Source organism: Falco punctatus (assembly GCF_963210335.1).
Source record: "Falco punctatus genome assembly, chromosome: 6".
Taxonomy (NCBI): Eukaryota; Metazoa; Chordata; class Aves; order Falconiformes; family Falconidae; genus Falco; species Falco punctatus.
Window position 1 is genome coordinate 7,272,867 of NC_137585.1, and position 23,398 is coordinate 7,296,264.

The following is a 23,398-nucleotide window of genomic DNA, read 5'->3' on the forward strand; positions in this document are numbered from 1 at the left end:
ATATGCCATGTTTTAAAGAATGGTGTTACACATTTCCTATCTTATATAGATGGATCATATTTTATTTAAAAAGTGACCACACAAAGTTTTAAAAATGCTTGCTTGCCTAGTTTCCTTTAGCATTTGCTTAGTTTGTTTTTAAAATAGTGCTAGCTAATACATTTCAAAATACCATATCTTTATTGTTTCTCTCCTTACATATCTTGGATGGATAAAGGAGAAAATTTTGTTTCTCACTACTGTAGAAAGAGAGGTAGGCTTCTAACATATTAGCTGATCGTATGATACCAGCCTGGTATAGATAAATACACAACGTAATTTTACATGGGTAGGGTGATCAAAGGTGATCCGCAGGGTTCTCTCTAGGGCTTGTTTCTCCCAGCTACACTGGATTAAAATGCAAGTTACTTGCCTGTGGGAGGGTTTTAATACTTTTTTAAAATAAAAGCATTCTTCCCCCTTGTGAAAATGCAGTCCTTGTCTGTAAAACACGGAGCTGGTCATCGGAATTCCTAGGTTGTAGTCTCCTCCTGCAGTCAGAGTCTACCTTCCTTGGTGATAGCATTTCTTTTTATTTTGTTGGGCTTTTTTTTTTCCCTGCTTCCTTCTTTGGACTGTTCTGTTATGGTTCTGCTGTAGCTGCTGAGGTTTCTGAGAACAGATTCATTAATATATTCAGTCCATAAAGGCACAAGGTAAGAGCCTTTTAGAGAACATTATGGTTCTGAGTTAATTTCAGTCTACGTGGTTGTTTTCTTTGCTTTCCTTGTGTTCTGTTTGCTTACAGCAGACAGCAAATTGCTCTTGTGCATCAGACAGCAATGTTATTGAATGTATAAAAGCGAATCCTTGAAAAGAAGCATTCAGCAAAAAGCAAATTCTCTATAGCCTCAGTCCTTCCTTGGAAAAAGGGAGCAGTGTTTCCAGGAGATAGGGGAAGTGCTGAGGTCACTCTGTCTGGGAAAGAAAATGGTACTGTTACTGCAGTAAACAACTATTTTCTCCTTCTCCAGTTTCTCAGCATCTTGGTCACAGTGACCTTGTGTGTTTGCAGAATCTTTGATTTGAATAGATTAAAAGCATTTGCTTACATGCCTGACTTGGGTTTTTTGTTGTTCATAGGTAGCCTTGTCCTTCACTTGAATTTGTCCTGACTTCTGGTTGGAACATAGTAGTTTTGTAGAGCTGTTACATGCACTTCAGGTTATGAAGAAATGCAAATGATAGCTCAGTAAATAATGTTAAGAAAATAATAAGCCAAAGTAGAACTTCATAGAGCAGACTGCAAGGGCTTTTTCTAGAGTGCTGTAGAAGATAGTTAGCAAGAGTCGGCACACAAAGGTGCTTGTTGAAAATGTGCAATAGAGGAAATTATAAATGTGTAGAAGGGCAGTAGAGCACTTACTTTTCCATATAACCATGATGATGTGATCTTGAGTATCCTGAAGTTGACTGTAGCTGTCCCAAAAGGTTTCATGTCTTTCAGCTGGCAGCTTATGAATAGTCAATTCTTAGATGTGCATGACTTTTTTTTTTTTTTCTTATCCTAGAGGACTGCTTATTTGGGCTCTGCTTGCTTAATAAATTGGTGGCAGAGCTAATAATAACCAAACAGAAAAGGAGCTGCAGATCAGTGTATCTTATGTACTTTGATGATAAATTGGTACACAAAAGAGATTGATCTGAGGGGAACTGATTGCTGCTGGAAGGATATCTATCAGTTTCTCAGAGGGGTTTCCTTTATGAGGGATCCATTGGCTTTCTAGGTGGCATAGGTGGTATTCTTGTACTGTACATTGCGACAGGGTGTTTATGGACTGAAATTCCTGAGGTGCTTTGCATGACATTGTGGTAATGCAAGAAATAGATGCTATGGCCAGAGCATATCTGCAGTTATTTTCTGCTTGAGCTACATTGTTGAAGGCTTTAAAGTAGGTGAAAACAAATTCCATGGCCTTAAACCGTCCCTTCTGTAGCCAAAAGGAAGTAAGTAGTCTGGTTGTGCATTTCTGAGGATGATAGGTATTATTATTGTTATTAAAATTCTCCTCTCTGCAATTGCTGGCAGCCATGAGAACAGCTGCAGTAATAGCCTTTATTCTATACTACTGGTCTCATTGTTTGTGGACACTATTAACTAAACAAAGGCATTTAAAAAACTGGATATAAAATTACTTATTCAAATGCTGAGAACCTGCTGAATAATTTGGGGTGCTGCTTGCTGGTCTGTTTGGTTTCAGCTGACATTCTCTGTTCTACTGCAGGGCCACCTGAGCAGAATTTTTAGCAGCTTCTTTTGCTGATAGACTGCATCCAATGTGCTCTTGGGACTTCCCTTGGATAATCTTGCTAAGAAATTTTCCCTTCCTCTGTGTTCCTTGACTTCCCAGATCAAGGGACTAGAACAAGGTGAAGGTGGAAGATGAGTGAACAGCAGTTCTTCATGTTCCCGTGGCAGCCCTCAGGTTCCCATAGGTGACCTAGCATGGCCTGAGTTTTGCAGACTGTGGCTTATCATCAGAGTGCTACACAAGAATTAAAGCAGCATTAAATCAGAGAGAGAGAATAGCTGAGGAACCAGTCTGGGATCAAAAAAAACCTGAGCTGAAAGTTAAGACATAGAAATTGTGATCCTTGTGAAATGTATATTTCTTTGTGCCCCTGGGAAATTACTGTCTCCCTGTCTTGGTTTCCCACTCCAAAAAGGGGGTCCATTCTGCCTCCTGTTTTCTGTTCTTTGTGTCTCTTCGTGTAAGAACCGTCTATTAGTATGTATAGGAACACTGACTAGTACAGCTAGTCATGAACGCAGCAGGGGCTTTTAAAAAACAGTTGTAACACAGACAATGAGCAATTCCTGCCATCAGAACCGGGCTGTTCACAACTGTGTGGGAAGAGATGGCAGCACTGCTGCCTCCAAGGAAAAGCTTGCTGATGGATTGGAGAGGCTTGAGGGCACAGAGTGGAAGGGAAAGCTCTCTCCCATGCTAAGCCCCGAATGGGAAGGATCTCTGGGGTTTGCAGCAGACTTGTGAGTTTTGTCTTTCAGTCCATCTGTGTCTTCTGTTGAAGTGGATGGTCTAAATTTGATCAAGCCAGGGAAGTCTCAGTAGAATTTTGTAGCTGTTTTTTCTGCTTTGCAAAGTGTAAAGCTCAGATATCTGAACTGCTTTTGCAAATGTAAAATTCTATCTCGAAAATATCAGAGGAAAAGATGATTTATAATTATTCTTGTTCTTCCAGGGGAAAACTCAGCCAAGATATCTGCAGACTAAAAATAATGTCTTGCAACTTCATAGTGACTTTCACTGGCGGCTCTCCAGATATTTTGCTAACATGAATTAATGAAATCCCAAAATATCCCTTACAGCCTAGTATTTTTTTATCCTTGTTCTACAGGTCAGTTAATTAATGGATGGAATTCTGGATGCCTTGAAGGCACTGGAAAAGCATCAGTAGGATCAGCATTTCACCTTTAAATCTTAAAGTAAAGCAACTAATAATAAAATTTACAGTTACACTGTGTTTTCTGATGTCTTGTGGGGTTAGTTGCTTTTCAGTTGTTAAATCTTCCTTTTTCTAACTTGTCAAGTAACGTAAATATCTCTTATTGCACCCAGATAATACAAGGTAGCTAGATATTTTATCTTTATTCCTATTTTGCGACCAACTTACATTTGGTATGTCAGTTATCCTCAAGGCTTCACCATCCAATCTCGTTTACACTTAACTCAGAAGTGTGGCTACTTGCTCTTCTCTAAATTCAGCCCATTGGCAATGGCAGATAGGCACACAAATATGCCAGTAAATAAATTTCTAAGCAGGGCAGTTATCATTAGAACTGCTTAAGCATCAACCAGAAGCGCCAAGACCAGTGAAAATGCTATCTCAGGCTGGCAAATGTGCCACGTTTGCTGCCCACAGCAGAGAATCTGCAGAGAGTTGGTGCAGCACCTTTGGGCTGCCAGAGAGGAGGAGTGGTAGGGGACGCGTGGGAGTGAAGCAGAGAGAATCAAAGTGCCTCAGGGGATGGAAGGTGAGAAGGAGACAGTGTAACAACTTCTACTGACTTGTGAGCTTCCGAAAAACTGCCAACACTGGAGTATGGAAGATAATTTTAGGTCCGTTAACAAAACTTCCAAAAGATACAGGGCTTCAGACTAGTAGTTCAGAGGTAGGCTGACTTTAAAATAAACAGAAAAGCAGATGAATTTTATATATATATATATATTAATTTTTTTTACTCAGACCAGAGTAGATTTTTGTAGCAAAATAAACTCTGGTTTGATTACTTGCTGCTACTGTTGTAGAACTATTTGATTTTTGGAAGGAGGTGAGCATCAGATGCACTTTTTACAGCCTTGTAATTGAAAATCTGGCTGCTGTTGCCTGGAACAGGTAATCTAATTTGCTGAACAAACCTTCACAGCCACACCGTTTCAAGTACATAACTACATGCATACAGATTTGGGTCAGTTAAAGACGTGAGAAACTTGTCGGAGTGGCCAGTAAGTGATTGGAGGCATAAGTATTTTGCTATTAGTCAGGAGAAGACAACCTGGACAATTAGGTCAAAATGCACAGTGCTCAGGGAACAGATTAGGCTAAATATTATAAAGACTTTCAATGCAACCTTTCCAGATTCTTAACAACCTGTGTATCAGTTTGTTTTGTGATAAAGATTAAAAGATCAGGGGTGGTGTGTGTGTGTGTGCATTTGGAGGAGGTTGTTTCAGTTTGATTATTTTTTTGTGATATGTGGAAAGTACCAAAGACCTTCTGATAACACTGACTCCCTTGGAAGTGCGTGTAAGGCCATTGATACTGACTCCATATTTGTACATGACGTTGCTGCAGCTCTTGCGGCATGTGAAGAAAGAAAAAATGTGTCACTCTGTCAACAAGAGACTTCTGTTCTGGATTGGTTTGTAAAATGCAAGGTGAAGGAAACATATTGCATTTTCTTTAACATTGACCTGGTTTTGTATTTAGAAACTTTCTGAAGTACCTTTCAGCAGGCGGGCCCCAAGTTTCAGGGCAAAATGTGCTTTTCCTCAGTTGAAGACTTTACAGTGGCAAGAGCACCATCTTATGTAGATTCTTCTCTCTGTAATATAGACAGAAGGCTTAGTGCTGCATTTAGGGATGATTAAATGGACCCCGAATTGGTGCAGGAGTAGAAAATTGTTGTGTTCTGCAGCAGCAGATGTTGAGTGCAGGGTGGCTCGTCACCTGAAACTGGGGAACATAAAACAGGTCAGAGCTGAGGTAACTAGTGGGGAAGCACACACATCAAAATCAGTTGGCTAGAGCCTGGAAGGAGTGTGGGCTGCAAAGAAAACATGCAAGGTAAGCTGAAGCAAGCTAGCCCTTGTGGTATCATGCACAAGATCATCTGTGACCACAGATTTCATTTTGATAGTTAAGCCTTTGGATAGGAACTTTTGTGACAGACATATCAGACTGATCAACTGAGGTTGTTCCCACAGTGACAATAATGTTAAGGTGTTTCTTAGCCTGAATAAGTGTTGCAGGAGATGCTTGTCTAGTATTGTGTTCTGCATGACAGAGACTGCTGCTTTTATCAGTTTACCTCTTGCTGACGGCTTGTGTAAAAATGAGCATTTTGTACAGCTTCCTGCTGCAGCCAGCAGTAGGTGATGTAACTGGTGCTAAAAACCTCTGAAAATAAGAGCCAACTGAAGAGCTGTGGTAATCCTTGCATAGCTGTTGTACTGCAAAAGTCTTCGTTTTTTCCCTTGAAATGGCTTATCACCCTCCAGTCACTGCAGAGGAAGTTCAGGTGCCTCTCTTGGATGAAGCAGCTTTCTGACGGCTAAAGTTCAGCCAGACAAACACCACAGTGAGTGGTGGAATTTACATTATTTTGTTTGTTCACAGTTGTTGTGTGTTCTCTTCTCTTGACAAGGGCACAGCTGGTTCTTAAAAGGAGAAAGGTACTTGCTTGTTTGCCTGGGGCTGGCTACTGCCTTCTGGATCAGTTGGCACCTTCAAGGGGAGAGAGGGACCATCTCTTTCATGGCAGCAGTGGAACACAGAGAACTGCAGAAGAAAAAAAGCTTTGTGAGTGCAGGATGGGGAAAGCAGAGTTGAGGAGTCCAAGTCAACATAAAACCTTCAGAATGACTGGTGAATGAGGAATGCCAAGAAGAGCAAGGAGCAGACGTGCAGTCAAGGCTTGGATAGAGAAGGAAAACAAGGTGTTTTACTGGGGGCTTAGAGGCGACTGTGCAGTTTGTTGCAGTCTAAGAAGTCCTCTGCTGCTGGCCTGAAAGCAAACCTAAAATAATGAAGCTGCCCTGGGAACACACTGTGGGTAGGAGAGGGCTTGATCACAAACTCTCTTAATTTTTATTCTGCTTCACTCAAGAGGACCAGTAATGAATTTTCAAGGTTTCCTTGTTCTAGTTCTAGCCCAAGTTCCTTTGTGTGGTTTTGGTCCATTCAGAGTTTGTGCTATTTCCCACTGAGGAGGGAGGGAATGGTGTCTGCACGGAGTCAGTGGTCGCCTCTTTGGCTTTTCCTTGAATACTGTTTAAACAGCTACAAAGCATGCAGAAATATTCAAAGGCAGTGGCATTTGGGCCTCTCTAGATACCCAATTAAGTATTATGGGCAGATGCTTTAAAAAAAACGGCCAAATTTTCTTGAAATCTGTAGTTTTGGCTAGAATATATGTTACTGTTCTATATGACTTCGCGTCCAGCCCATGAAAAAACAGCCATTTGAAGGAAAAGCAGTTAATGAGCTTTGCTCATGTTTATGATTTTTCAGTCTGATTTTGACATATTACTGGAATTGGTGATATTTTTGTTTCCTTTAACTTGTGTAGAACTAGAAAGACTTTAGAATGTGCTAAGTTCTTCATACAAGTACTGCACTGGGCACAGTTATATGATAGAAACATGAAATATATGCATCTCTATCTTGTGTAGGATAAGGATCTTCAAAGGGCTGGCTGGTAGATCAAAGCCTCTACAATGCAATCAAATAACCTGCTGAATAAGACCACAGAGGATGAAGCCTTTGGTGCAGCCACCCTGGTTTGTTTTGCTGCAGACAGGGTACTCTGCACGCAAGGTGTGAGTTTGTGGCATCCTCATTCTCACACACACATGAAGTTACAGGGCACGCATGTTACTGTCTTCTCATGCACATGGTAGAGCTGTAGCTGCTCTTAACTCCTCCATCATCCCACTCTCAACTCCTTTGAAAACTTAGGAAAAAGAGGTTTCAGAGGGGATGGAGGAGTATGGGGGAACCAACCCAAACCTCACTGTTATATTTGTATTTCCCTGTTGCTGCAGATGAGGCCTTTATAAATAAAATGCTTGGCAAGCTTGTCATCATGCAGAAGCGTGTAGATTAGTAAGTGCTATGAGGAGTAAGTTCTGTAAGGAGCTCTCTTGCTCCTTCCCTGAAACGTTCCCAAGATTTCTAGCAATACATACACCAGGACACTTATGTATGAGGGTTCCTCAGTGGTGTAGTTAGAAAGCAATGGAGTAGTAAAACTTCAGAATTTACCATTATTGTCCTTTTTTGGCTACGTAAATATAAGCAGGGACTGCTTTACCTGTCATCCTGTTTGTAAACTGATGGCAAGAAAGGCTTATTAATCGGGCGCTAACAATGTAAAGTGCTGGAGAACCTGTCTTTGTCTGTTTTTGATCTAATGCAATCCCAGGCAGAACAGAATGAGTCCCTTTTTGTGCAAAATGGCTGATGAGTTTCGGGAAGGCCGGAGAATGGATAGCAACCTGCTTTGAAGAATTGAAGGGAGACCATGTACTGCAACAGTAGCAGCTATTGCCAGTGTTAGAGAAAGAGAGCGAGTCCAAGAGAGGAAACGTGAGGTCTTCTGTTATGAAGCTGTGAAGTGCAAATGAGAGCTTAGGACAAATGATAAGTCAGGAAGTCATAGCTGCTTTTACAGAAAGAAAGGGGGGGAGGAGGGAGAAAAAAGAAAAAAAAAAAAAGTGGGTTCAGTGAGGAAGGTGGGTCAAGGTAGAAGTTTCATAAGCAGCAGCAGTTTTGGACCTGTTGGAGGATGGGACAGTTTGAGCAAAAGAGTTTGATGGATAGGAAATGGTGTATGAAATACCAAGATTTAGCCTTTTAGATCTGAACTGTTTCTTGCTAAACTGTTTCCAAAGGTTTCATAGCCACAGTAATTTTTTCTAATATGCCTCAAGTTTCCTTGAAATAATTGAAAGCCTAGTGCTATTGCCGGCTTCCTGACAGCTAATTGTTACTGGAATCAATGGTTGTTCCAAGAAAGGCTTGATTAAAGTGTCACATAGCTATAGTTAAATGGCATGTGACCTTTGTTTCTCCAGCAGACTTCCTTATCACAAGCTTTTAATGAGGACCATGTAGAGGAGTTGGGTTTTTTTTCTCCTTGGGGCTTTTTTTTTTTTTTTTTTTTAAGTGAAACCCTTGAGCTTTCCTCTGAAGCAAAATCAGTTTGATGTTGAGTGTATCTTATTCAAATATCCTTGACATCCGTATCCAAAGATCCTGTATAACCTGTGACGTACACACAGCAACAATGGGGAACTGGAATTTCTCATAGCATGTTTTGTGTTAGGCACACTCCAAGTATTAAAGCAGTTTGTCTTCCAGGTAGATAACAGATCAGGGTTACTAGGTAACAGATCACCATAATTGTTAATTGTTATTACAGGAAAATATCTAGGACTTGCTAGGCTAAGAGAAGACCTTACTCTTGAAGTCCAATTGTCTTTGTTTAGTAATGAGACATGACAAGTGGGTGAAGCTGGAAAGGGGGTACAGGGGTTGTCAGCTGATGCTCTTGTGAAGTGTTTTGGGACTAGCTTAATGCACTCACTACCATCCCAGAAGAGAGTGTGCATTATGCAGGTGGTTCTCATCTGTACCTGTACAAAGTTTTCCAGGTCAGCCAAGACCCACTACTGAAGTCACTATGAACCCATTTGACACTGGAAGTTAAGAAATGCTTGGATGATCCAGTCTGGTGACTTGGCTGTGAGGTCAGCAACCTCCAGCTGTGACACTGAAACAAACACCTGGGAGTGGTGCAGCAACACTGCACTGGCCACATCCAAAGTGATTACACCCGAATGGCCTACCAGGGGCCAAGGTAGGCTCTGTTGGCAAGGAAGAACGCTTTTTTATGTTCAGTAGCTGTAGCGTGAGCTTGTCATCAGCCTGTCCCCTCACTGGCAGCAGTCAAGTGCACAGGAGGCACTCAAGCAAAAATGTCCAAAGGGTTTTAAGGAGGGAAAACTGAGTTAATGCCATCACCCCTGAATTTTAAAGGGAGACACACTGTGCATGAGGTAGGCTTGGAGAAGAGCTCCAGGGCATTGGGAGAAGAGGCCAAAAAGGTGTAGCACAGTTGGCATAGGAAAGGAGTTAAAAGACAGCACTGCAAGGTGATAGCGCAGAGAAGTGCAGCAGGGCTGAATTATGCCTTGAAAGAAGAGCATGGTGGACAGGAGAGCCAGTGAGGGCGGTCTCTGCAGTATAAGACGGGAGATATACCATAGTAAAGAGGTAAGGGAGGAATGTTATTTCAGAACCTGAGTGGTATCTGCTGTAGTAAGAGAAACACTGTGAGGTCAAGGAGGCATTTGGCATTGTCCATGAAGAAGGGTATTGAAATATCAGCTTCAGAGAAAGATGCAGAGAGAGTCTGGATCGATCCTCAGAGGAGGCCAGACGTTGGCACTAGCTGTGGTTTCAGAGAAGCACCACTGAGAAGACCAAGAGGCTGTTTCCTGAGGGGGTTCACAAACAGCAGGTTCTGAGGCAAGTAGTTCAGTGTTAGGGGAGCCAGTCTGCAAGGTGATGCGCTTGTGTCTGCTCGCTAAGGACAGCAGAATCTGTGCTTGAGAGCTGCAAGGGTGTTAACATGATCTAATTGCGTTGGTACAAATGCCAGGAAGGTGTGTGTGTAATATGAAGGATCCTGTATTTCACCCGAGGTGGCTTGATTGGCCCAAATTCAAGCAGTTAGTTTTCACGGTCTCAGTCATGGTTTTTCAGCAGTTGTGTATGCGTGTAGAGCAAGCTGGAATTTCCCTCTTTGTTTTCTTTTATAGTGTACTACACATATTTTAATAGCACAGTAGTGTTTTACTTTATAAGATTCTATTGCATCCACCATATAAAGGAACAGTGTGGTTCACAAAGGTCTTCTGGTTTTCTTGTGTTCAATAGGAAATAGCTCGTCATCTCCGACCTGGAACTCTGCGTGCTGTCTTTGGGAAGAACAAGATTCAGAATGCTGTCCACTGCACAGACCTACCTGAAGACGGACTTTTGGAGGTAAGACCTGCTAGACAAACATGTGATTTTATATCGTAGGATGTTTTACAGTGAAAAGCTATACTTGACACTGCTTTAAGCTGTTGAAGTGTTTTATATGTGGAGTAGCTGTGTTGGAGACAGAAAACAAAAGCAAAGAGTTTATTAAGGGCATTTAACTCTGTTAATTCTGATACTGTAAAAAATTCATCCACACAGTTTTCTTGAGTGAATATAGTACAGTGAAGTATTTAGTGAAATGGAAGTCAAGAGTCTTCCCTTTGGCTGAATATGTCCTTGTGACTGGGTATCAGGATCTAACAGTGCTTCTGCAGGGACACCTTCTTAGCCCTTTCCTGAATGACCACCGTGATTCCTGATCTGGATTGTCTCTACAGTGAGCTTGTGTGGGGCTTGGAATACTACAGGCACTAGGGATTTAAATTCTCCAGATAGGTTCCGGGTTTATTTCTAAACAGTCATAATTATGCACATCAGTTGGTATTTCCTGTGTTTTATATTAACTTACTAATTATTATCTGATTTTGGCTTTGTATGCTTTCATTAAAGTCCAATAAAATGGGAAAATGTTAAATTAAGGGAGTTTATGAAGACAGAAGTACTTACTATGGAAGCCAGAACAAGCTCACTCACTTGATTCCGTGCCTCAAAACAAGGGGTTTGAAGCAGTGTGTGTAAAGGTATCTTGGATGGATCTCTGCATCAATGCATATGTTTTTCCAGCACACGCATGGCTTCTGTTTTACTGTCTATGTGTATTTGTGAGTGTTTTGCTGTTAGACTGTTGCAGAATGATGGAGCAGCAATTTTGGATAATTTTACACTGCAAAAATGGTGTTTTCGTTGAGGGGAGAAGAGCAGCTAGCTAACTGTGTCGCTAGCTAACTGTGTCACCAGCTCCCTTCGTGAAATAAAATCAGATCTGTGGGTTAAAGTGCTTTTTGCCAGAAAATTGCGTCTAATTTAAGAAATGAACTAGAGAAATTTAGCACTGAGAATGGCAGTATTAACAAAGTTGCAGCTTTCTAGACCATTTCCAAGCCGTCACTGAAAGTTCACAACTTCTAGTTTCTGTCCAAAGTGACTAGATTTAAACAAGCTAACAGGTATTTGCCACTACATGCCTAAAATCCTTCCGTCTCCTGGTTTCAGCTGGGGTAGAGGTAATTTTCTTCCTAGTAGCTGGTACAATGCTGTGGTTTGGGTTTAGTACGAGAATAATGTTGGTAACACACTGATGTCTTTAGCTGTTGCTAGGGAATGTTTACACTCAGTCAAGGACTTTTCAGTTTCTCAGGCCCTGCCAGCGAGAAGGCTGGAGGGGCACGGGGAATTGGGAGGGGACCCAGCCAGGACAGCTGACCCAAACAGGCCAAAGGGATATTCCACAGCATAGAGCATCACACTCAGTATATAAACTGGGGGGAGCTGGCTGGGTCGGGGCCTGGGAGATCGCTGTTCAGGGACGAAGTGGACATTGGTCAGCAGGTGGTGAGCAACTGTATTGTGCATCACTTGGGGTTTAGGGTTTTTTGAGTTTTATTTCTCTTTCTCTTTTTGTTATCTCCCTTTTTATTATTATTACTAGTAGCAGATTTTGCTTTATTTCAATTATTAAACTGTTCTTATCTCAGCCCATGGGTTTTACATTTACAGGGCAGGGGGAGTGAGCAAGCAGCTGCGTGGTGCTTAGTTGCCAGCTGGGGTTGAGCCATGGCACGCAGTCATGGCTTCTCAATGGCAGCAGACAAAAAGGCATAACCTGCAAGGGAAAAATGAGTGTCCCACCAACCCTCACAGACCATTTTAGTACTTAAGCAGAATTCTGTCTCTCTCTTGTGTCCACAGTCTGTCTCCTTTATACTAGTGCAAAGCAGGTATAACTCCATATTGCTGGTTGTTTAAATTGAGCTACTATAAGCGAGGTAGATAGGACAAAGTAGTTTAATTGCTTCTCCAAAACAACAGTTGAGGCTGGAGTTCTTTCTCAAGGTCTCTACTACATGTGTTTGTCCTTTGAATCCCACAGCTGAATCATAAGCTAAGTTCTTGATCTAGTATTACTGAGCACACACTTTGCAGTTCCCATTGCAGGCTGGTCATCTTAATGCAAATTTTAACAGTCATTTATTGATTGTATTTTTTTAGGAGAGGGGTCTAAAATCGTATTTACTGTAGACATAATTGTACACAGAACATGGCTTTTCATCTGTGTGTAGCTTCTTCTGTAACAATCCAGGTTAAGCCAGCAGTTGTAAAGGACATCGGTCAATGTTCTTTAATGAGTAAATAAAGCCGTGAATGTTTCATTCTGATTGTTTGGCAAATAAACATTATTATGTAAACTGTAGAAACCTTTTTACTGCTAACACTTTAATTCTTGGACTATCTTTACATCTGTGTTCTGCAAGAAGTGTGGTTTCCTGAAAACTTAGGTAAGCAAAATAAAAAATAACCTCTGGATTTGCTTAAGTGCAAGGGCTTGTTGCATCTAATGGAAGAGAAATGATGCCGTATACACAGAGATCATCCTTGGGAAGGACTTTTTCCTCAGTGAGGTTTTCTCAGAGAGGGGCTCAAATCCACAGAGGTCGCATTTGCTGGCAAGCAGAAACCAGACCCTTCTGCCCCCTCAGCCCTAGTAACTCTACAGTGCAACACGTGCTGGGCTAGAGCAGGATGGGTGTGTGGCATGCAAGGCAGCCGTAGAAAAGAACGGAGCCAGACTAACATTTTTAAGAAGTATGCTGTTCAATAAATGGTAGTGAATGTTTTCAGTCTTCAGTGGATAACTGAATATTTTTATGTAATGAGTTTAACAGAGCAATTGTACTCAGCCTCGGGCAGGTGAATTCAGAGATAGGTAAGGCACTTGTCATTGAGGAGAGTGATTTTGGCTATGTTGTATCAGTGGAACTTGTTTCTTTCGATATGGAGCTAGCGTATGTTCGTTACGTCCGTGCTCTGGTAGGAGACGCTGCTGGTGCTATAAAAGTTACACAGTATTGTAGGACAACTGATTAGTAGAGGAGGAGTACGGAGTAAATTTCAGAGACAAATCTGACCTACTAGATTTATACTACAAAGGTTGATGGACCCTTTTTAAAACCCCCAAGAAAATTAATTTATCCCGAGCAGTCTCTTTCCTTTCTTCAGGTGGCATTGGTTTTTGTACAGTGTTAACACTCTGCTGCACTTACTACCCAGTATAGCTCCAAACCCCAGCCTATATGCAAATTCTTTCACTACTGTTTTACCGATGAAGGGTAAGTTTGGCAATCTGAATTCAGGATTCAGAGCTAGGAACTCCAGAGTTTCATCTGTAATTCTGGTGCTGATTTTATCTGAGCTTGGCTAAGCCATTTTTCAAATTTTGGCATGAAAGTGTTTGGCTCTGAAATTCTGTATGAAGATGTTCTGATTTATATTTCTCTTCTGCAAAAGAAAATGCTAAATGCAACAAATATTAGAAAGCAAATTGCAGAATCGTTATTACAAATAATGACACAAAATTTCTAACACTTTCCCCCCCCCCAATTCTTAGTACATATATGTCGATGGGGATTTTGGAGGGATGGATTGGTTGGTTGGTTTTGGTGTTTTGAGGGGGGATGTGTGTTTGGTTGGTTGGTTTTGGTTTTAGGTTGTTTTTTGTTGGTGGTGGTGGTTTGGTTTTTGTGTTTTGGTGTTTTGTTTTGTTTTTTTTTCCAGGAAAGGAAATAGCTTATTTACTCTTCTGAAACCCAGTAAGCTTTCTTGGAGAAAGGATGCTGTCATTTAAGCTTTCCAAAACTCTTGGTGAACCAGAGAGGTGATCCTCAGGGAACCGTTACAGCCCAAAAGCAGGCAGAGCCAGTCTGATACACGGTGAATAAAGATGTTTACTGCCTTTGTTTCAGAGCTACTGTACAACCTTGACCATGTTTGATGGCTGAATCATCCTTTTCCAGAGGTTCCCATTTCCAGTGCAGCCTCTCCCTAGAGGTCTAAGGGATGCAGAGTAGAAGTCCTAGTATCTCTGCTCTTGCACTGAGCCCAGTGGGTTTGTACAAAGAATGCCTTAGCTGTGTCTGTTGGCTGGCATCTGGAGTACTTATGCTGTTAATGCTACAGCAGCTTATTAGAGGTCCCTGCCACAACCTGATGCTGTTGTGGCCGCACGTTCTGTGTGCACATCTGCAGGGTCAGCAGTGCCCGAAGGAGCTTGAAGGCAAGATGGTCAAAGGGGCTGCTGCTGTTGTCACTTTTTGGATAGGAAGCTGAATAGGCTGGTCTGTGTGTTAATTGGGCTTGTGACTTTTGAACTTCCAGAACCAAATGGAGAGGGAAAGGGGAGAGGTACCTGGTTGACCTACTATCCTATCACAGGCCTTAAATGCACAATAGTTATGGGAGCACAATACAGATGTGTTCCTGTGTAGAAAGGAACACCTGTACTTTTCTGAGGACTTAGGTATCCTTAGTGCCAGATACTGCTTATGTTGAGATTTCTTCACCCTTCTCTGTGTTTTTCATCACTCGCAGTTTAAGATTTAATTGAAATTGGAAAAGTGTTTGCAATGGCAGCTGCTGTCTTTTTTTTCCACAAATGGAGGCTTCTTAGAAGAGATGAGATAGGTAATTGAGGGCTAGATCAAGTGCTTGCTGAAGTTAATAGCCAAACTCTAGGTGACTTTGGTGGTTCATACTTACTTGACAGCCACTAGGAAGGACAAAGTAGTGACCTTCTCCTGAAAATCATGACCAAGGAGTACTTGGGGGGAAAAAGAGAGAGAACAACATTTTCTCAGGAACAGCAAGGACTAATTAACTAAGTAAGGGTAAGCTTGTGCACCTAGTTTTAGAACACTGTATTTAATTAATATAGTACAGCCGTTTTTCAGTGGTTTTTTTAGACCTCTTTTCCATGGTCCTGGGAAAAGGAAAGTTCACTTTTAATCTTAAAAACCCCTCAAACAAACAAACAAACAAACAAACAAACTAGCTGCAAAAGCAAATACTAGCACTTGCTCCCACCAGTTTGACCCTTAACTCCTGTCTTTGTTCTACAAACTACTTCATGTTTTAGGCAGTGACTAAAGCATACCAGAATTAATGATTAACTCACTTTGGCTCAAGAGAGGAGGGGAGGTGCAACTGAGCCTAAAACGCAACTGGTCACAATGGAGAAACCAGTGTATTTTCAGTTGTAAAGCTGTAACTGCTGCTTTTGTTCCTAGTTTAGTGGTACAAGAGGAGGGTAAATATTGTCCTGAAGCCTCTTGGATGAGCTCTTTTACTTACTGGGTCAGGCAGTTATTTATTCACTTTGTAGACTTGCGTGTCCTTGTATCAGTACAAAATGTATTTTCACAAGTGACAATGGATAGACATCAAGAGTTCAGAACAGTCTGCTTTCTCAGCCTTGTCATCAGTTTCCGATTTTAATGGAATGGGGAGAGGAAAGAAAGGAGGAAGTAGAGAAGGGAGTCTGATAGTGATGGAGTATTTATGAGATGATTGGGTTTAATGAGTGAAGGCTAAACCAGCAATTTCAAAGTTTTTCTGACCAACTGCTGTTGTGTATGACATTCATTCAGAGCAGGGGTTTGCATTTGTTTCCCACATCCAAAGCAGATACTGCTCTACCTCTCGACCAGTTTTTTTCTGTTTCATATAAAGTAGGTACTATTTGGAGAAAGCAAACAATTACAGTACTGACCTGCATTCACATTCCTTCTGAGTCAGGTAGAGCAAGGACTAGAACGTACATGTGTTACATGCCAAGTAAGTGCTGTATTTAACAGACTAGAGACAGTTCTGCATTTTTGTCTTTCATGTACATGTGGTGAAAGATGATTCTGTTTCTCAATTCACTGTCTTTGACCTGAGGAACTTTTCTGGTAAGTATCTTCTTGAAATAGAATCTTGCAAACCAATGGATCTGATGAATCATCACTCTAGACATGTTTCCTTGTAATTAGTCATTCCTGGACTAGCTTTAATTGAAGTACTTGATACAAGGTGTTGTGGCTACCAAACTCATGGTTTACGTGCCTCCTTAAAGAAGTGAAGGCAAATAAAAATCACTCAGCGAAGGCCTTGTTCACATCACTGGAAGTACAGTGAGTAAAACTTTCCACAGGAGGTGGTGCTGTACGCACACCTTAGTTCCGTGGTTCTCAAGTGGCTGAGTACCTTTCAGATTATGCAGGAATCTGCATAATCTGCAACCATTAAAGAAATGGTAGCCCAGACCTGTGGTTATAACAAAACCAGTATTTCTGGGTTTTGGAACACTTTGCCTGTAAATTGTTGCTCATACTGCGCAGTTCGGGGTTGGGTGGGTTTTTTTGGTGAGCAGTTCTGAAAGGGCATTTGTACTGCAGCAAAACACTCTGGGGATGATATAGACTGCACGCATCTGGGGTAACCTGAAAGTCTCCCCACTGAGGCGCAGCCACACCAGCTTTATGTTCCTATGCCATGGTGTTTGGGCAATCAGTCAGTCTCATGGAGTGTCTTTGCATAATTAAAAAATACTTAATAGTCATAAATGTATGTGTGTGCGTGTACTTGCACATGGAGGGTGAGGATGCTGCCCTCAGTAAGATATGCGTGGAAAAGGATTTACTGTGGGGTGGGTAAAATTTGAGTCCTGGGTGAAATAACCTTCTCCCTGTTGCTGAGGCAGATGCTGTTGTTAGGTGACTAATTCTTCTTTCCAGTGGACAGTAGCGTGGCAATTGCTGCGGGAGTGTGCTTACACGTGTCTTTGCGTGTCTGGTAGGCTTTGTGTGAAACTGTGGATAGGGGTGGGCTCTTAAGCCAGTTTTCAGGGGAGCGGAGGATGTGCCAACTGCCACCTTAGTCTTGTGTCCCCATGGGCACTTTTTCCACTGACTCCTCGGCATGCAGCGTGCGTGTGTGCCTCCGCATGGCTGCGGGGTGCCGTCAGGCTCTGCCTTGGGCATCGGGGCTGTGGAGGGAGATGTGTCAGTTTTCAGCGTTGCGGGCAGCTTTCCAGCCAGGCAGTAGCGAGGACCTCCTCAAGTATGGTTTGCTGGCCTTCTCCCTTGCCTCAGAGCTATTTGTGGCACCCACAGACATGAAAATAACCTATCGAAGGGGGATGATTTTGCTGTTATCAAAGAAGAGTGGGTTTTGTTTGTCTTCTGAGAGAGCTGTCGTGACGGTTATTTTTTTCCTTATCACCTCTTTGCATTTCAGCTGTTCAGGAGTAAGGCTGGGGACTGGCAGACTTGCAACGTACTGCTGGAGGCTGCTCTTCCCCTTGCTCAGCCTTACGCCAGTGAGACTGGCTTACCGCTTCAAAGGCACTTAAGCAAACAAGTAATACCATCTAGCCGTACGGATCAGCTGTGGAGATCTGATGGACAGAGACTCGCACAAGTTCTGGCGCTGGAAGTTCAGCTGGCTGGATCCAGCCTTGGGCAGATGGGAGGTGATGTTGTGCGATAAGCGGTGACAGGATGGGCGAGTTCAGCAGATGTGTTTTGTCTGAGCGAGTGCGGTGGGTGATGAAAACCAGCATCTTTTTCCTCAGACTCGCTATTAACTAAATGCTCTGACGAGTGTAAAGAGCTGTGCTGCTCCTGGGCTTTTGGTGCAGTGTGTTTTCCACCTGCTAGAAGACAGCTGTCCTTGGCCTGGCATTCCAGATAGTGCCAGGAGAAGCACGCCTTATGCCTCCTTTCCCTTTGCCTTTATTTGGGAAGGCTGGGGGGAGGGTGGTGTGTTAGCAGGCTGTTCAGAGCGGACAGGGGAGTGCTTGCCTTGCGGTGGGGGGTACACGACAAATGCTTCCCATAACCAGAGTCCTGTTGCAGAAGCGCTCTGCTGGCTGCCAGCTTGCGTTTTTCTGTTCGCTGCTTCCTTGCCTGCCCACTGCCGTGGTCTCCACACAGGGGTGTGCTGCAAGGTGCTTGCTACCATCCACCCTGGAAACGCTTTCGTACCAGTAGTGAGCTGATTCCTGGGTTGAGGTTATGGTGCAGCACTTGAGGATGGAAGGCATCAGGAGGATGCAGCTCTGTTAAACTAATCTTTGTGGTGCATCAAGGTATAGTCCAAGCAGTTTAATAAAGCATGTCAATGAGTAACTCCCAGAAGCGTCAGTGTGCTTAGTGTGGAATTTGTGTATGTCACACTTGGAACAAAGGTCTCCTGCATTGCTTGTTACCGATTAACTTGTCTGGTATTATGCAAGCTGCCTTTGCCAGCTGAGAACTAACTCTCCCCATTCACAGGGCAGCGCAGCTTGTAAAACATTACACAGCAGAAGTGCATAGCATGGCAATGAACCTTTCACTGAGGGCATTTCAGCTGTACAGCATTTCCCTCAGGAGCCTTTAAAATATTAATAAAGAAGCCATTGTTTCAGCCAGTCATACAGCAATTTTGCAGTGAAGTCTTTTATTAGGGGCCCATACTGAGCTGCATAATCCAGGGTAAGATGCTTTTAATCATCTCCAGTGAAAAGAAATAAAAAGTGGAGGGTTTGGGTGAGGTTGATTTTTGGCAGTGGTTTTTTTGCAAGTTTTCATCAAAGCAGTAGCTATTCTTGTCTTTCAATTGGAAAGTTCAGTCTCTCCTGGTACAAAATTATTTCTAGAAAGATCTGTCAGATAATGGTTGTTATGATTCAAGTGCTTCTCCATTTTAATTTCCTGAGACTTTTTATCCAACAGCTGTGGGAACAGGTTGGAAAGAATCTGGAGTGTAGGAAAACTTCATCTTCTTTGGTGGTGCTTTTGCATATCAGAGGATGTTAGCCAGCACTGGAATTCTGCCTCACGTTTCCTGATGCTGTATATATACTTGTACAGAGAATTAAGTAATCTTTTTGCCTAGGCCTATCTGAAGAGAAATTAAAACTAAAAATAGCAATAGTAGAGGGATGGATTTTGAATACATGTTGGTGATTTCGCTTTAAAAAAAATAATTTATGTGGTATCAGGTCACTTGCAGCCTAATTTTGAACATAGGTTGTATAATTATTATACTTGTGGGACAGACAAGCAAACCAAACTAGAAATGTGTTTAAACAGAGTTGTGAAATAGTTCAGCTCTTGTGCCTCCACTTCTGGGTAAGATCCGAGGTCCAATTGCCCCTTGTTCTGCCAAGTCTGAGGTTTCTAAGTGCCAGAAAGAAGTTAATGAGTGTGAACCAAGCAGCTCCCAAAGCTCTTGAAGTTTCACCTGATCGTGAAGGTAACCTACGCGATAAACAGGGCTTGGCTTTTGGCACGTGTTCATGTTGCGCTGAGCAAGGTAATTTTGTGGATGGGAGGTCAAGGCAGAGGGAAGGCATGACGCTTCTTGATAACTCATCTGAGGCCCAGTTTGTGTCTTTGAGGCTGCTGCTTCCTTTCTTCCCCTCGGCACGTTCTCATTTTGAACCAAAAAGCCCAGGTCCTCTTCCCCATTACTCCTCTTCCGCCAGCTGAAGCATAGCAACAGTTTAGCTGTAACTCATCTGCGTGACGGGCAGACTACAGCAAAGGAGAGAAAAAAGCCCAGAGGCATAGCTTATACAGCAAGAGCAGTACGGGGGCACTGTAGTTACAGCGTCATGTAAAAGCTCAGAATCTCCTTTCATTTCTTGAGCAAGTGGTCCCGCACCTTTCTTTGGAGTAGGAGAAGCACTGCTGTCCTGTAGCACACACTGCTGTGGGATGCAAACATATTTTTACATGGATTGCTATTATTGACCTCAGCCAGCTGCACTTCCCACCTCTCTCTCAGAGGTCAAATAGGCAAATGATTAGCTATAGCGGTACTTTCTGTGTAGGGTTTACCCCTTCCCTCGTTGGTGCAACTTCCTTGACTGAGTACTGTAAACTAGCAGTAATTAAGAGGAGAACTTAGGTCAGCTATCTGCATACATGTGTTGAAATGTATGTGGAACATGGGAAGAAAAAAACAAAGCCAAATGTGTTAATATGGGTAAAAGACTGTGAACAAGATTTCCTGTCTCTCATAGATGCTAACACCATGAGGTATCTTGAGTTCGGGGTTTATCAAGCTCTAGAAACCACTTCTTCTTTCGTAAGTAATAACAACTAATTATTTAAAGTGTAGTGTCATACCAGTATTGGTTTTGTGTTGTGATAATTCTGAGGGCTTAGACACTGGCTGTGAGGATCTTGTGCTAGAAGCTGTGCAAACACAGAACAAAATGCAGTGGTCACCTGCAAGGGCGGTGGCAGTAGTGTAGGGCTCTGTGATGCCACCGAGCATCTTCTGGTTTCAGTCAGAGCTGAATTCTCCCTCTTCGGCCCTAAGTGCATTGGTGTATAGGCAGGAATGATCTAACCTCAAGCATATCTGAGATTTACCGAGATATGTAGGCAAGTCTCTGAGCAAGAGGCACTTCTCCTAAGTGGTCACAGGTGCTTAGTGGCCAAGTTTCCTTCCACGTTGGTGTCAGTGGTAGTTCCTGCTGTTCTGCTGGGGAGAGGCAGTGTGCCGAGACTGCCCAGCCACAACCCAGGAACCGTGTGCTTTCTCTGGCAGCGGCCTCACTCAGTCCAGCTACTGAATAGGAACTTGGACACTTGGGTGTCAAGAGTCTAGTTCTCTCATGACAGTACGTGGTTTAGCACCCAGCAGGAATGTTGAAATTGCAGAGGGCTGCTGAGACTGGAAACGAGCTCTTGGCCTCTTAATGCTGACCCTTTCCACAGGGGAATGGATCTTTCTAGATTCAGCGATGGTGCTCAGAAGGTACTTTGAGCACTACACTGGGGAATTTATGCACTAATTTGGTGGGATGTTTTCTGTGAGCACAGGGAGCCACAGTCTACGCAGGGGCTTGTGATGGTGCGTGCAAGGCCAGTACTTGTGAACCGTGTGGTGCTTTTGTTTGGTTGGGTTTTTTTCAGGGTATTTTGTTACTGTTTTACCTGTCATAGCTCGTTGTGTCCCCGGACCAGAAACTACCCTGCAGAACATCTTGGTTGCTCAGGAAGATCTTTAAATACTGGCTGCCTTCTACTGTATTTATTTGCTTGTTGCTTCCATCCTCACTTGAATCCGTGATGTGGGTGCAAACACGTCCTCGTTCTCTCTCTGCAACCACTTCCTCCTCTATTGGCCGTAACCTGGGAGCTCGTGAGGACTATGGCCGTCAGTGCTGTCTGAGAGAACAGCTAGGGCTGGAGAAGCTTAGCTCAGCATTGGCGAGGAGCACCCACAATGCCTGTGGCTCGTGTGAACACATCCAAACCAGGCTTTCCTTATACTTCAGGTGCTAGCAGCAGGGTTCTCTTTTCAGTGTTTTTATGCAGTGTTCAGGACGTGTTTGCAGCTTGCATCAACATTTGTGGTGGTGTGCCTAGCATCTTGTCTGTACCTGAGCTGGTGGGTTCAAGGGCATCATGCAAGAGGCCCACAGGAGTCCCAATTTCGAGGCAGGCAAGTGTTCCTCAAGATGTTTGTTCTTCAAGTGTGAAGTGCAGAGGCAGTGATCCTGGTGACTCAGTGAGTTGCTTAGGATCCTTGGGAAAGCAGTACTCGCCGTCATGTTGTAGTTTTTCATGTGTGATGGGAGCCAGGACCTTTCACTTTATTTCATTCCAGTGGCTCTACCAGGCCAATGATCTCTTCTGATGGTGACCAAAGATGTTGCTAAAGGAGGAGTGGGAGAGTCCTGGGCTAATGCTCAGCCCCAGCTACTGAGCAGTTGGTTTATACCATGGAATGGGGAGATGCAGTGAACTTGTACCTCCTTATTAAATCTGCAAGTATCTACCTCAGAAATCAGTGATCTGAGTCAGCACAGTAGTTATGTATGATGTAAAAAACAACACTTTGTTATTTTAAACAAGTTTTGCATTCACTTATTTTTCTTGTAGTATTAGAGAGTAAATAGCATAAAACTTGCTTGCTTGGTGTTTTGATTGTGGTGTGAGGAATTATTGTCTTGCACTCTTATTTACATCTTGGTTGGAATTGAGATTTATCTAATAATCTATTTTATGGTACAATTTCTAAATAGCTTCCCTTGCCCATCTCTTTCACTCTATTTCAGAGTTGATCATAACCATATGCAATGTTTGAGGTGACTGTTAACAGCACATAGCACTAAAGCAGAACGTGCTCTATGTTATCCTGTAGTGTTTCTTTAATAAAACCTTCCATTGCAGAGTTTCATTTTTTTTGGTGCATAGAGCTTTTTGTCCCAGTTTACTTAAGAAATTAACTTGGACAGTTGAAGTGCATGTGTACAAATTGTTCTGCCTTGGGCAGCCTGACCGGCTTTATTTCTTACAGTGCGTGATGCTTGAGAGGCAGGAGTGACTAACTTTCCCTTTTTTTTTTTTTTTTTAACAAACTTCTTTGAGTTTGTGTGGGAAAATAATTCTTTATTTTCAGAACAAATAATATAGTGACTAAGTAGACCCTGTTTGACAACCATTTTTATTTCTGGACTGCCTGTGGCTGGAAGGATAGTATGAATCCATGGGTTTTCAGTGTGTTAATCTAACGATTTAGTCTGTGAGTCAGCAGAGTGAACTGTAGCTGAAATGCATTTTAGGTGTTAGCAAGTGCACGTGCTAACAGAGTTGGCAGGTTCATGCTGATGTACGAACAAGATTCATGGGCAAAGAGAGATTTTTGGTTCCTACTAGTGACCTCAAACTAAGATAACCTGTAAAAAATTGTAAGACCTGAGTGTTTGGGGAGAGTGTACCGATGCTGAAACTTTAGGTCAGCAAAGACTCTTTGGATCATGTGCCTGGATACCTACGCTGAGCCAAGGAGATACAGTTTTGTGGTGGGTTTGGGGAGAGGGTACTGGTGAGTGTCCAGCTGTGCAAAAGGCACCGAGATGACTGACAGGCTTTAAATAAGCACAGGGATGAAAAAGCCTTCCATCTCCTGGCTGCCAGTTTTGGCTGGGCAGAGATGAGGAAGGACTGAAATTGCTGTCACCTTTTTGGTGATGGATGAGAAGTGGACCTGTGATCTCAGCGTATTTCCTACTAGCTTGTCTCCCCGTCAGCCCCCTTGCTTCTGCCATGAATGATACTAACAGGGTCTCTTACCCAGCCCAAGG

The 23,398-nt window shown here is 42.8% G+C and overlaps 1 protein-coding gene across 2 annotated transcripts in view; it reads left to right on the forward strand.

Moving 5' to 3' along the window:
* Window positions 1-23,398, forward strand: part of NME7 (NME/NM23 family member 7) — a 95,029-nt gene that overhangs the window by 67,003 nt on the left and 4,628 nt on the right. For both annotated transcript variants that reach the window (XM_080393673.1, XM_080393672.1), the window contains exon 11: window positions 10,228-10,335. In XM_080393673.1, the coding sequence (XP_080249799.1) occupies window positions 10,228-10,335 (108 nt within the window). The remainder of the gene's footprint in view (window positions 1-10,227; window positions 10,336-23,398) is intronic.